Here is a 14247-nt window from a genome sequence, read left to right as displayed (position 1 = left end):
CCTCCAGTCCCCTCCAGTCACCTCCAGTCCACTCCCCTCTCTTCCTCTGTGTCCTCAGGCCTGCAGCCCGGCTGCCTTGCCTCTCACTCTGCCCAGGCGAGAGCAGCTCTGACTGGGGGTGGCCTTGGCCTTGGCTCCCTCTGCCTCCTGGATCAAGGAGTGAAGCTGTCAGCACCTTTCCCGCTAGGTGCTAAGAGGGTTCTGCAGAGGTGGGAACATCTCAGTCCCCTCTCCCCAGCTCCACCGAAGGCCTGCTGGGCCCAGGGCCTCAGTCATAACCCTTCTCTGGACCAAGGGTGTGGGTCCTGGATCCAGATGCAGCCCAGGCAGGTACAGTAGGGCTGGGGTTTGGGGCCCAGATAGACTCTAACCATCCCCCCACTCTCTCAGATGATGCAGTGTGTTTGGGCTCCGCTCTGACACAAAGCAAATACGGTGTAATAGATTGCAAATGAACTGCGCCATGGACACCACCAATTAATCAAAAGGCAGATTGCTGTGGTGTCTCCTCGCTATCGCAGAAAGAAGGAGTGAATCGCACCTCCTTAAAATGAATGGATTGTATCTGCAGTTAATTATTATTTACTATGGGGTCTGCTTTTTGGGATGTTTCCACTGCTCAAGGAAATGGCCGCCGATGTGGAACCGAGGTAAGAAGCTCTGATGTGTTATGAGTTGGGAGCAGCGAATGGCCTCATGGTAATCACGCTTTCATTGTCATTGAGATCAATTCAATGTAATCCGAAGGCAATCTCACTGGAAATCCACTGCTTAACCACCCACTACTTGAATATAGACATTTAGATTTACAAGCGACTTGGTGCAAATGCTGACAAAGAGAACATTATGTTGACCCCAGTGATGAAAACTATACTGACCAGTATGGCTTCTGACCTGCGTTCATACAACATCATGCCTCTAATGTTTCATCGTCTCTGGTGCCACACTGTGTCTTTTGATAATTTCATTTTGTCGGGATTGCCAAAAAAGAGCTTCCATGGCATACAAATGGTCCAAAATGCTGCAGCTCGCATTTTGACTGGGACCAAGAAATACGACCATATCACCAGTGCTGGCCTCCCTCCATTGGCTCCCTGTCCATGTTAGAGCGGATTTCAAGTTGCTCCTGTTAACATACAAAGCTATAAATGGCACTGCTCCTTCTTATTTAAAGGACCTTCTCGTCCCATATGTGCCCTCAAGGGCTCTGCGCTCACAAGGCTCTGCCCTGCTCATTATTCCTAGGGTTAGAAGAAAGACAATCGATGAGCGTGCGTTCTCTTTCCGGGCACCAACTCTCTGGAACCGTCTTCCACTGGATATCAGACAGGCAGAATCAGTAAAAGTGTTTAAAAATAAGCTAAAGACCCACCTGTTTTGCGTTGTCTACATGTCATAAGCAGTTTTTTTGTGCTGTTGGAATTTATGTGTGTTTTTAAATTGAAATAGCTGTTTTTAAATTTGTTTAAAATTTTGTTTTTACCTATCATATTTGTGGTGCGAAATTGTTTAATTTTTTTTGAAATAGCTGTTTTTATATTGTTTATAATGTGTTGTTTTTTACCTACTGTACTTGTAAAGCACTTTGACGTAAAGTGCTATATAAATATAAATAAAGTTAAAAGTTAAAGTTAAAGGTGTGATCAGTACAGTCAGTGATATGTATTTGGTAGAGTCCAGTGCCCTGCGCTGACTCCAGGCGTAACTCTGCCCTGCTTCATTCAGTAGTGTCACAGAGCTCTCACACAAAGCCTAGCCCAGGGTATGTACAGTATTGATTTGTTCCCTGGTCATGTAGGATAAAGATGGACACCCCCCCCCCCCTACGTATACTACCAACTGCAGCTAAAAATAACACACATGCAAATAATGTCTAGAGCCACACACACACACACACACATACACACTGCTCCCTCTGGCTATGATGAAGTGTCAGGGATCGGAGGGGGATAATTATTATGTGGTGACTCGGACGCCATCCCCTCTTTGACGCGTGTCCTTTTTTTTCAAATTTACGGCCACCCATCTCATTCAGTGGAGCAAGGGGACTTCTAGCGGGCGGCATTTATGGGAGTGTGCCACCAAAGTTTACAGCACATCTCCCATCGATCAAAGCCATCAGGGCCATTAATCATAGACTAAACCAATTACCATGGCATCTTCCCCTCCGTAGCCCATCTCAGAACACAGGCACACAGAAGACAACCAGAGTAGTCATACGCTGTCCTGCACACTGCTGCCAAGCCAGGAGAGGCCGGCCTCCTCTAAGAGGTCAGTCAAACAGAAGTATATAGGAGAAAGTCAGAATAGCTTGGGAGAATATCTACATACAGTACACCTCCACTATACTGGACACATCAAGGTAAAGAGATGAACCGAAGCAGCAAGTGAACAGAGAAACCAGTCATCTCAACTAGACAGCACCGCATAGAGCAGGACGCGCAGGGTCGGCTTGAGAAAGGGTCGCCTTGGTAACGGACGGGACCGGAGAGCAGACGACCGCAACGTTACCCGGCCACAACACAAAACCTAACAGCTTATTAGACCTCGACAGGAACCGGGCCCTTCTACCCACTCTCACCCAATAAGAGAAAGAGAACCAGAGGCGGTCGAGGTGACAGGGTTCATTGGAACACAAGAATGAAGTGGCAATCTCCACAGCTGGACAATAATGACCGACAATAGACAAACGGTGGGAGTTGTGTAATGAAGGTGAAGGTGAGATCACACACCCTCGTACCGTAATGACCGGACTGTAATATGGCCTTGGTGGGCCATCGAGAGGGCAGAGCGGCAGACCAATAAAACAGTTGTGACCAGTCGCGTCTGCGGTCTCAGTGGAGCACCCCGTGGAGGGCAGCGGCAGAGCACGGAGCGAAATGAATCCCATCTATCGCCGGACTGCCGGAGAGGTGATGCAATGCAATAGAGCTGGGTCACTTTCCACAGTTCAGTTGTCAACGAAGAGGAGAGCGATATGATCGGGGCTGATGCGATTACACAGAAACCTTGTAGTTGGACGTACCGCCCGGTCCGTTTTAACAACAGAGGAAGTGGTTGGTTGAAGTCAAGACCCGTCGGGGTTGTCCACAAGTGGAGTATTTTCTTTCCGCGTTGGTTCGGACTTGCCGCGGCCTCCAACCTACACTGGTCCATGCGGTTGCGCTGGGTTCAATTAACAGGGATAATGCTGCTGTGGGATCCTGCCCATGCAGCTGGGTGTACAGTGGAGCCGTGTTATAATACAGCCTAATGCCACTTTAGGGTCAGGTCATTAGCCTGGGCAGGCGTTTGCCAGCCGGGTAATCCTTATCTGATTGGACTATGAGACTAATCCATCCCGCTCTAGAGCACTGGCACATGCCTGGCCAGATATCGCCTCCCTATCTCCCCTTCTGTTTCTCTTTCAGACACCAGAACACAGGGTCTATTTAATTGTTGCAGAAAAAATGGAGCATACATTTTCACTTGACGAGGTCGGTGAGGAAGACCTCTACTTTTCTTCTCTCTCTCTCTCTCTCTCTCTCTCTCTCTCTCTCTCTCTCTCTCTCTCTCTCTCTCTCTCTCTCTCTCTCTCTCTCTCTCTCTCTCACACTCACAAAACAAACACGCACACACACAAACCAAACACACAACACATATACTACACAAAAAACCCACTAGTATGCCATTACTCCCACATACGTGTTCACAATGCATGAATGTCATTTACATACAATAATACACCCACATACTCATACATAAAAACATATGGTAGTGTGCATGGACATACACACTGTGGTATATTCTCACGATGATTGACAGCAACTGGTCCTGAAGTTAGGCCAACAAATCCTCCGAACATCTTTAATGCGTTCTCCTCAGTTAATTTCCACCCCCCCCCCCCCCTCCAAAAAAACTGAACATAATACAGTCGCAAGGTGGGTGAAGTTCAAACATTTCACGCTGTGGGGAGTGTCGACCTGTGTTTTCATTCGTACTGTATGGCATTACAAAGCTTTGGACTACTCTCACATACACCACCTAGCAATGACGCTACTACACATGGTGCTTCCTGGCCTGGAAACTGTCCCGCAAGAGCAGAAGAGAGGTTGGATGTTCAGGTGAATGCCTCATACAACAGGTAATTGCAAGAAGAAAAAAAAAACACTGACTCCAAAGTGGCCCTCCTTTGTCATAGTGTTTCCGCACCTCTGCTGCACCTCCTTCCTCCTTTGTCCCTCACTCCCTCCCTCCCTCCCTCTCTCTCTCTCTCTTTCTCTCTTCTCCAATAGCCACGGTGGTGCCGGAGGGCGGCGCTGTAATGAAGATGAATGGCGTAGATTAGCAGCGACCGTGGTACAGCCACACCTGGCTGTGCGGAGAGGAGGCGAGGTGGCTGCTGCTCTCACAGACAGTACAGGAAGGAGCAGCGTCCTCCAGGTACGATCTATCAGCAACACGCATGTTTACCGTACGCACCGCCGCCCCTCATGCTTTGCTAACCCACAGCCCCAACCGGACCCCCCCGCCCCGCACCATCCCATTGCTTTTTGAAGCTTCCTCTAACTATATAGGATAGATAGTGTCACACGTGGGTTTCCCATGTACAGGCCTGTATAGAGGTGGCCTGGGTGCCATCGTAACCGGCTAGAATGGAAAAGTGCCAATCCATGCCAACTGAAAAGGCTATACAGACTGAAAAGGCTCAGCGTTCCATTTCAAACACTTTTCTAGTGTTTGCCACATATGGTGAAGCAGACCTATGGTGAGGGAGGCCTATGGTGAGGTAGGCAGACCTATGGTGAGGCAGACCTATGGTGAGGGAGGCCTATGGTGAGGTAGGCCTATGGTGAGGCAGACCTATGGTGAGGCAGACCTATGGTGAGGCAGACCTATGGTGAGGCAGACCTATGGTGAGGTAGACCTATGGTGAGGTAGGCCTATGGTGAGGCAGACCTATGGTGAGGCAGACCTATGGTGAGGCAGACCTATGGTGAGGCAGACCTATGGTGAGGTAGGCCTATGGTGAGGTAGGCCTATGGTGAGGTAGACCTATGGTGAGGTAGGCCTATGGTGAGGCAGACCTATGGTGAGGTAGACCTATGGTGAGGTAGACCTATGGTGAGGTAGGCCTACTCTGGTGAGGCAGACCTATGGTGAGGTAGACCTATGGTGAGGCAGACCCATGGTGAGGTAGGCCTATGGTGAGGTAGGCCTACTCTGGAGAGGCAGACCTATGGTGAGGTAGGCCTATGGTGAGGTAGACCTATGGTGAGGCAGACCCATGGTGAGGTAGGCCTATGGTGAGGTAGGCCTACTCTGGAGAGGCAGACCTATGGTGAGGTAGGCCTATGGTGAGGTAGGCCTACTCTGGAGAGGCAGACCTATGGTGAGGTAGGCCTATGGTGAGGTAGGCCTACTCTGGAGAGGCAGACCTATGGTGAGGTAGGCCTATGGTGAGGTAGATCCGTGTCTAAGGCAAGTTGAGTGGGAAGCACAGACAGACCAGGAGAACCTCCATTTAGAGGTATGAACGAGCTCCAAGGGTGGCTGTGAGATTTGTCAAATTAATCCTACGCTTCTGCAAAAGCATATGCTATGGCATATTCAGAATGACTTATAACGTAGGCGACTAGTGAAAACAAGTGTAAATCTACAAAATCAATAAGAGCCATATTTTATGAAACCATCAAAGGGCTCCACTCTCAACTTCATTGCTGGAGATGGAAAAGCGCATACATTTTCACTGGAGAGATCTGTGAAGAGCCCCCACCCCACACACACAAACAGACACACACACACACACACACACACACGCACGCACACACGCACACACGCACACACACCATCTTTGTTTCTTGATCTTTCTTTCTCTTGAGTGAAGCTATTGGACGCTGACTGGAGTGAGCAAAGTGAAATAGATGTTGGAATGGTGAAGCAGAATCCTGTGTGGGTATTCCCCTTTCTCGTCAGGGACTCTCCTTTCCAGGAGCTGATTACACAAACACAAACCTTCGCCCACCTGTACCCACTTTAAGAGCTGGATGAGTGGGCTTTCGCTGCCTAGGCTACAGCAGAACAGTATCTGTGTTGTCACTTGTGATATAGACAGAATGCATCATTCATTGCAGCCATGGTAGCCTGTAGCTACTAATTTGATGTGTACATTTATAAAAAAAGGCATTGGAAAGATGAATATAATGTGTCCATAGACACATGACTTATTCATTTTTTCAGTTTGACCTTAAACCAAGGTGTTGTGTAGTTGAACAACGGACATGGCAAACATTGTACCACCACCTGATCATCCAAGGTGTGGTGGCGGAGCCTTCGTTTCCTGTGACTGGGGGGGCGCTTATCTCTGCTCCCCTGCAGCTGTATCCGGCACAGCATTTTATTTTCTATTTTTCAATATCCCAGATTCTGTTATAAATTGTGCTAATTACCCATGAATGAATTTACCCGCTTGCGTTTTTAAAAAAAAAAATTCAGAGCCCAATTTCCCCAGCAGGAAGTCGTTTGAATTGGTATTCAAATTAATCTGACCCCAATGTGTAAATGCGATGGCACCGCTTTCTCTGCTCCCTCGCCTCATCAGGAGCCTCAGACAATTCATGAATCACAAATTACAAATCAGTGTTTATTTCCTGCCATTTTGATCCTCCATTCAAAGGAAGAGCCCTCTTATGTGCACACAAAAGAGAAACTGTGGCATATGGGTTGGTGTATTCACCTCGGGTTTTTGATAGCGTCTGGACTATGGATCATTCTGCCTGCCAATTAGATAAAGGCCTGACAAGAGCAAAGGCCGGTCACAGTGGCTACCTTCTTCAGAGAATGGCATTTTATGTAACAGTACTTTAAAAATGAGAGGTGTTTTTAAAAATAGTTTCTTATCTGTGTCTTATGTAGTATGAAGTGAGTGTCAACTAAAACCGCCATCGCACTCCACTGTATGTTCTGGTTAACACATGAAACACTGTGAGCTCCTGGAAGGGCTTGCTGCGGGAATGTTCCACAGACCTGGAGCAAAGATGCTGAAGGTGCCCTGACAAAGATGTGCAAAGTGTTCCACACACAGTATCCCGGCCCAAATCACCCAGTAATATCTGTTAACAAAACAACAAAGGGCAGTAGTTTATCTCCCAAAGGACACTGATTGGTTTAAATAAACACACATCACTGTAATTAGGCTATTCCATTCTTATCAAGTTAGAGTTACTAGTTCTAAATATCCAATGTCTGATAAACCCAGTACAAATATACACAATTCTGTACAATCCCCTCAGATGGGAAGCCTAAACTGACCCAGAGGACCATTGAGATGACTATGGGCTCTCGGAAGCTCTGCTATGAGGATGAGCGGATCAGTAACACTTTGTAACCTCACAAGGTTACGCTGCCGCACTCCAGGTCAGAGTCCAACGGCTCCGTCAGAACATGACAGGAAACAAGATGCCTCTGTGTGTTACAGTCAGACATGGGAGGTGGTCTTGAACCTGCGCTTGAAAGATGAGTCTGTTTGACACCTCTGAAAAAATATTGAGCACAGCAGGGTCAGAGGTTAAATGATAAGCACTGTTAAGGCACCCCATCATGCCAGTGTCTGAATATAGCCCATTGACAAAAATGCCTTCTTCGCTGTTGATATTGTGTATGCCTTGACATGAGAATCACTCATTAAGGTCTTGTCCGTATCTTCGTCAGGACACAAAAGTCCATTAGGTTGACACTGTCACATGTGATTTTTTTCAATGAGAAAATGGACAGTGTGAAGGAATTTAGAGGGCACCGTTTTAGGCCTACCTGGTAGGTTTAAGTTGGCCATTTGGTAGTGATGTTGCTAAGCCTTGTACGTGGTACCATATTGTGATTTTTAGAAAGAGAGAAGAGAGAGAAGAGAAAGAATGATAACTATAAGTTAAGACGCCAGTGGGAGTGGAATGGGTCTTGTTTGGCCATGTCTTTACAACAGTAAAAATATGTTCCCTTCTTGTCACTTGGCTAGGTCTTGTTATGCATTTTATAGGCTGAGCCTACTCATACATGGGTGAAATGTACTGTGTAATACTATTTCAGAGGGCATGGGTGAAAAATGGGACAACTGAATGCATGTGACTCTTAGCCTACCTTCCAAGCAACACGTCCTCCACAAGCCTGAATGGGTCATCACCTCTTCGTTCTTCTTGCTGGTCTCGTTCCCGTCGACCGACTTGCTCTTGCAAGTGCCGCGCGAGTACAGCCAGTAGTCCGTGCCAACCGCGATGGTCATCAGACTGAAGGCGGCAAATGCGCCCACCGTGGTCAATAGCATCTGAACTCCGCGGTCAAACAGACCCATATTTCCGCATTCCATGAAAGGGGGACCCCCTTTCCTCTTGATATATAGGAAATAAATATTTGAAAATTTACGGGACCAAACCAAACTAAAAAAATGTGATATATTTGAGCGAAAGGAGGGGGAAGGAGGAGGATGCGGTAGGAACCTTATGGTTGCGTTTGGGTGAGGACTAACTAGAGAGAAATGGGTTATCCTTTCAGGGTAATTTGGGGAGGTAGAGGCGATATGTCTCTTCTCCCTGTTGAGTATTTTATTGTTACCCCAAAAGATAAGAATCCTGGTCAATGTAATAACCCTTCAAATTGATTATATGAGCTGCTATTACAACAGCAACTACACTGACAGTTGCGACACAAAGGTACAAATGTGAGGATAACACTATTTATAATGTATGAACACAGGTAGTAAAAGAGCGAGGCAGTATAGGCCTAATTGAAATTGAAAAGGAATAGTCCGAATTGAGTAGGCTATAATATCTAAAACAATGATCTTCGTTGTCCTAGTCTTTCAACTGAAGTATTTAACGCATGTAGTGTGTTGGCAACCTATTTATTGATGTGTAAGGTTAGCCTACAGATAAGAACTGCTCTATGGATTTCTCTGAATTAAGATTAGTTATATATTGATGGATAGAAGAGGTTGAGGGTGGCGTTTGAATAATGGTAGGCTTACAGTACAACAATTATGCCTGGCAAGTCAATATTTATATTAGATGTAAAATGAATTACACTTATTGTTGGCATATAACGAATTTCTATGTGCTGGTTTTGTCAAATATGTTTGTATTACCCTACCGTAGTCAAGAGGGAAAATCAAGGAGAGAAACAGGGAAGGGAAATGAAGGACAGGGAAAATCTATCATAATAAGGCTAAAGAGAGTGTAAATAAATGGACGAATTCAAGTCCAATGGAGACAAACGAAAATTAATCCTTGGATTCTATATTAGGCCTATATAGGCTAAATAAGTAAAATATAATAGGGCTAACATCAATTTGACATATCAACCAACGATGGAATGAAGAAATCAAGCCCAATGAATAAATTAATTAATTAGTAAACAAACAGATAAATCAAGTCGAAATCAAATTAAACAACAGCTAGATTTCCTTTTTCCTAAAATTTTGATCCCCAGTTTCCATATGTAGCCCTTAGCTCTCTGAGGGTTTCCGCCGAAAATGGGGATCTGCGGTTGTAAGGGGTTCCGTCGACGATCCGGAGAGAGCGGGGTGCATCCAGCAAGGCAAGCCGATCATTACTCGACATAGAGCCGGGAAGAGGAGAATGAGGAGGTGGGGATGCCGCCGGAACTGATCCCCTTTAGTACCACTGTTGATGCTGTTACTTGGGTATCCAAATTCACGGTGGCTGTTTCACACCCAGAACCGGAACCAGAACCGTCCCGCTTGCATAGACCTTGCGCCATGTAAATTGAAAATAATCGGATGAAAAACTCAGTTGCAAAGCAAGGAAGAAAACGGCGTTAAAGGTTGCAATCCTTGCTCCTTTCCCTATTCGCTGAGATGACAGTGGACGTTTTTTTTGAGAGTGTAGGAGTGTATAGCTTGCCTAGAAAAACATTACACAACCAAAGGAGGAGACCGACGGCACGGCACGCCAACCCAACAGCACAGATCCACAGAGCGGCTGAGAGAGGCGCAAAAGGGAGACCGTATTCAGGATGTCAATGTCAGCGCTATATGCTATACATTTAATTTAGCCTTTCTCCTCTTGGACGATGGTTCATGCCAGTGTATGTATGTTTATTCTAATGCTGTAGATGGTACTTCTCTCACACGGACTGGTGCTGTGCTCCGGTGTTCAACTGTGCTCCACCGAACGCGCGTTGCTGGAAAGATATTAAAGATTTGAATTCCATTTCTAAAGTGGAGGGAAGGGAGGGGTGTGGGGGTGGTGGGCTGGTTGTGTGTGTGTGTGTGTGTGTGTGTGTGTGTGTGTGTGTGTGTGTGTGTGTGTGTGTGAACGGAGGGGGCGGGGGTGAGTTAGAACTGGCTGAAGGATTAGAGAGAAATGTTATGCATGTTATGCATTTACATGTGCACTGACTGTTTTTAGTTATTGGCATTCTTGCCGAATGCATTCATGGCATGCATTCGGGTATCGCCAACAATCCAAAAACGATTCCCTAATGATTTCGTAGATTGAGTCTGTTTCTTGACTCCTTTATATTTTCTATCTCGTTGGCTCATGATTTAGGGTTCCAATTTCTCTCCTGTTACAGCCTACACCTGTAGGCATGGTGCAGCTGTGGTGTCTCTCTTTCCTAATCATTACAGTGCTTATTGTCAAATTACCATCATCTGACGCCTGCCATAGCCTACCATGATCGTCATGAGATCCATTCGCCTTTTGAGCGATGTTCATCCCGAAACAATTTAAATGTTGTGTCATAATTGTGAATAAATCTGTTTTATTTGCCTATGTAGGCCTGCACTGTCACCAACATAGGCTAAAAATACACATGTTCTCGGTCCTTTAACCTACATCTAATTACACTCCATGCACCGCCACTGCAATAACACCGCACACTAAATAAACTGTAGGAAGCAGGGGTACACACTCAGATTATACGACACTGCTCTTGAGTGTGTGGTTCGCTCTCGTGGTGCTGAAAGGACAGCTCCCTCCCTGCGTCAGCGTCGTTCGAGAGCTTGTCTCCCCCTGGCTTTCATGCGCCGCACCTGCAATTGAGCACGTTCACAACGGCTTTGAGGAAAGTCACCGCCTCTACCTCCAATGTTTACCCAATCCAGCCATGCACAGTTTTAGGGCACAATTAGTCACAGTGGCTTTGTTGAACAATTAGCAAACAGGACTGCTGGTTTTGGCCAGAGGTTTGTGATCTCAACAAACCCATGGAGCAAATAAACCGATGAATGAATAACGGATTGGTATTTGGGTCTGCATAGGGACTATTGCTGCCTAGAGGAGAAGGTAGACTGAGATGTCCTCATGTTCAACTGATCATGTACCAATTTTGATGGTTTAATTGTTTTATAGCCCATTGTTTTATAGCCCATTTTGAACATGGTTACTAGCAGAGTGCAAGCAGTCTCCGGTGCCCTACTCATTAACAGGGCTGATATATTGGACACAAGGGACCCAAACCCAGCCTTGGTCTACAATATTCCGTACATTGGAGATAAAAGAGACACTCCAACTAATAAGGTGAGCAGAAACCTTGCCCTGGCACACATATCACCGTCTCTGTCATCCTGCCTATACAAGTTTAAAAAATGACCATGACTTTCTTATGACAAAGTGCAGGCGTCATAAAAAAAGTCATCGTCATTTCTTTTGCAAGCCTCGGGGCATATGCCACATGTTGAGATGAACGGCGGGGCCAACGCGTGACACGTTTAGACAAGGTGATTTGTATTTCTCTTAGTTCAGCATTTATTATCAGCACTTCTCTGAACAGTGAAACATTCCCCCGACAGGACTTGAATGTTCTCTGAGGATAAAAGACTGATCGGTGCGTGTCCCGCTCTGAGAGTGATAACTTCTTCATACCCATACGGTAGAGGCTCTCTTTCTAAGGCAGCCATCTATGACCTACTTTTCTTTCATTTGGGTCAAACTACAAAATGCTGAGTCCCTATGAAAATAGTTAGTCTCTATAGAATTAAAGCACTATCGCTTTATCACTCCGACAATCTGACATCTTCACCTCTCAGTGTTTCTGACAATCGTTCAATCTGTCTTGGTTTGCTTTCACACTCTCCTTCCCTCTGTTTTCATACCACCTGAGCCCTCATTAACCATGAACCAGGATCCCTCACTCACACCTATCCAGCCAGCCTCCTCAGGGGAGGGGGGCCTTGAGCTCTGACTAAAGACCTCTCTGATTCTGCGTCTCTGCCAGGATTTGGGACACCCTTGCACTCATTAAACAATTACCACTGACGGGGCGAGCACCGCAACAATCAGGGTGTCCCAGGTCTGCACCCACACAGATCCCACATGGACTCTTTATGTCAATCTGACATTAGCTTGGTGAGCTGGAGATCCGGCCTAATCGGGGGCCTTGTTAAAGCACCCCTGGAGCATTGGCTTAAGGAATGCTTTAAGTAAATTGTGCTCTGGAGTGAAAGGGGGGGAAGAGGGGGAGAGGGAAGAGAAGTGGAGTGTGAGCCCACTTTCAAGGAGGCAGCCCTTTGAACTCTCATCTCTATCCCTGTTAATTGAGCCTGATTAGAGACCGTCTCCAGGGCGAGGCTCTACCCAAGAGCCCTTTGGGTCTCTGGGGCTGGCTGTCTTCACACTGCTCTGAGAGGGGAGATACCAAGGAGGGGTAGCACTGTTTCAAGTTTCAAGTTTATTGTTTACGTCACATTACACAAGTGTAAGAGAGTAAAATTCTTAGGCTTCGGTTCCTGACTTTGCAGCACAAGACATAAGGCAATCGGCATAATTCAAGATAAACAAAAGTGACAGTAGTACAGGACATAAGTGACAAAAAATAATAAGACAGGATATAGTCAGCAGTATCCGGACAAGTGGGAAAACATCCACTGGGGATGGTACTTCAATGTTCAATGTTATCATTATATGCTGCCGTATGGAAATGGTGTGGGATACAATAGATTATATACATTATAATCAATACACAATAGATTTATGGAAATAAGACATAAATGGTATGAGCCTGGGCGGAAACTATCCTTCGATGTGCTTTAGACTGTTTCTAAGATGCAGGAAATAAACCCCATGCTTCTCCTCAAAAGGGAAATCTTCCACGGGGCAGAGTAGTGAGGATGACACAGGCCTTTCGTCAAGTTGGGCAAGCCTGGCTGCCTTGTGAGAATGGTCTCATTCACTAGGGGGCGCTAGTCTTCTCTTCACCGTGTACCAGGTGGGGTCGATGAGGCTGTTGTGATGCTTCAGTGAGACAGTGCTGAAATGTTACAATACCCGCTATCGTATAACCACATTCTCAGATAGAGAAAAGTCAATGAAACAGCCTGTGAAAACATCTATACTCTTACAACCCATTTGGCCAATCAATGGCGCCACATGCAGATGCAGAGAGGTCAAAGTCCCCCCCCCCCCGCTTTCATTCTCAACTCTGCCCCCTGCCTCCTGTGCTCCTCTCAGTCCTGTTCCTCTGTGTTCTGCTGTCGTTCCTCTGTGTTCTGTTGTTGTTCCTCTGTGTTCTGCTGTTGTTCCTCTGTGTTCTGCTGTTGTTGTTCCTCTGTGTTCTGCTGTTGTTCCTCTGTGTTCTGCTGTTGTTCCTCTGTGTTCTGCTGTTGTTCCTCTGTGTTCTGTTGTTGTTCCTCTGTGTTCTGCTGTTGTTCCTCTGTGTTCTGCTGTTGTTCCTCTGTGTTCTGTTGTTGTTGTTCCTCTGTGTTCTGTTGTTGTTCCTCTGTGTTCTGCTGTTGTTGTTCCTCTGTGTTCTGCTGTTGTTGTTCCTCTGTGTTCTGCTGTTGTTCCTCTGTGTTCTGCTGTTGTTCCTCTGTGTTCTGTTGTTGTTCCTCTGTGTTCTGCTGTTGTTCCTCTGTGTTCTGCTGTTGTTCCTCTGTGTTCTGCTGTTGTTCCTCTGTGTTCTGTTGTTGTTCCTCTGTGTTCTGCTGTTGTTCCTCTGTGTTCTGCTGTTGTTGTTCCTCTGTGTTCTGCTGTTGTTCCTCTGTGTTCTGCTGTTGTTCCTCTGTGTTCTGCTGTTGTTCCTCTGTGTTCTGTTGTTGTTCCTCTGTGTTCTGCTGTTGTTCCTCTGTGTTCTGCTGTTGTTGTTCCTCTGTGTTCTGCTGTTGTTGTTCCTCTGTGTTCTGTTGTTGTTCCTCTGTGTTCTGCTGTTGTTCCTCTGTGTTCTGCTGTTGTTCCTCTGTGTTCTGCTGCTGTTGTTCCTCTGTGTTCTGTTGTTGTTCCTCTGTGTTCTGCTGTTGTTGTTCCTCTGTGTTCTGTTGTT

At 46.3% G+C, this 14247-nt stretch overlaps 1 protein-coding gene across 1 annotated transcript in view; it reads right to left on the bottom strand.

The window, feature by feature from the left end:
* The window catches only part of cacng2a (calcium channel, voltage-dependent, gamma subunit 2a), a gene marked incomplete at both ends in the record, with an annotated part of 44415 nt that extends 36077 nt beyond the window's left edge, over positions 1-8338 (bottom strand). The window contains one exon of the mRNA XM_080524112.1: positions 8113-8338. Coding sequence (XP_080380238.1) covers positions 8113-8338 — 226 coding nt within the window. The remainder of the gene's footprint in view (positions 1-8112) is intronic.
* Positions 8339-14247: the final 5909 nt, after the last annotated feature.

The sequence above is a fragment of the Nansenia antarctica genome (assembly GCF_963989245.1).
Source record: "Nansenia antarctica genome assembly, chromosome: 2".
NCBI classification, from domain to species: domain Eukaryota; kingdom Metazoa; phylum Chordata; class Actinopteri; order Argentiniformes; family Microstomatidae; genus Nansenia; species Nansenia antarctica.
The sequence above is the reverse complement of the archived record's forward strand: the minus strand, read 5'-3'. Positions and strand labels throughout refer to the sequence as shown.